The sequence below is a fragment of the Mandrillus leucophaeus genome, unplaced genomic scaffold (assembly GCF_000951045.1).
Source record: "Mandrillus leucophaeus isolate KB7577 unplaced genomic scaffold, Mleu.le_1.0 Scaffold146, whole genome shotgun sequence".
Taxonomy (NCBI): Eukaryota; Metazoa; Chordata; class Mammalia; order Primates; family Cercopithecidae; genus Mandrillus; species Mandrillus leucophaeus.
The window spans coordinates 572,252-573,063 of NW_012101432.1; the positions used below are offsets into that span (position 1 = coordinate 572,252).

Sequence of the window (812 nt, forward strand, 5' to 3'; positions counted from 1 at the left end):
GCCGGATCTCAGCTCACTGCAAGCTCTGCCTCCCAGGTTTATGCCATTCTCCTGCCTCAGCCTCCCGAGTAGCTGGGACTACAGGCGCCCACCACTGCGCCCGGCTAGTTTTTTGTATTTTTTAGTAGAGACAGGGTTTCACCATGTAGGCCAGGATGGTCTGGATCTCCTGACCTAGTGACCCGCCCCTCTCGGCCTCCCAAAGTGCTGGGATTATAGGCTTGAGCCACCGCGCCCAGCCTCTTATTCACTATACTTTTCTTCATAGCACTTACTACTACTTGCAATTATATTATACATTCCTGTACCTGTTTGTAGACTCTTCAACTCAAATACAAGCCCCAGGAGACATATCTGTATTGTTCACCTATGTTCCCAGTGCCTAGAATAGGCCTTGACAAAAAAATTGTAATTTAGTAAATAAGGGTTAAATAAATGAATGAATGTCTTAATGAGTGACTGAAGTCACTGTTCCAGGTCTAGTATCATAGTAGAAACAATAGTCCGTAATCTAAAAGCAAACTTACCTCCAACAGTTTCAGATTATCTAGGTCAAGAGAGGGTTCAGATGCTGCTGCCTCCATCATGTTCATACTGTGAAGACCTTGTTTACGGTCTCCTATAGGAACAGGAAACAGGTTACTACTATATGGTTTTCTGAAAATGAATATCTTTTTTTCTTTTTTTTGAGACAGAGTCGTGCTCTGTCGCCCAGGCTGGAGCACAGTGGCCGGATCTCAGCTCACTGCAAGCTCCGCCTCCCGGGTTTACGCCATTCTCCTGCCTCAGCCTCCCAAGTAGCTGGGACTACA

General features: G+C 46.1%; 1 protein-coding gene across 1 annotated transcript in view; it reads right to left on the minus strand.

The window, feature by feature from the left end:
• The window catches only part of BMPR2 (bone morphogenetic protein receptor, type II (serine/threonine kinase)), a 230,212-nt gene that overhangs the window by 50,022 nt on the left and 179,378 nt on the right, over positions 1–812 (minus strand). Inside the window, exon 5 of the mRNA XM_011974476.1 lies at positions 528–619. Coding sequence (XP_011829866.1) covers positions 528–619 — 92 coding nt within the window. The remainder of the gene's footprint in view (positions 1–527; positions 620–812) is intronic.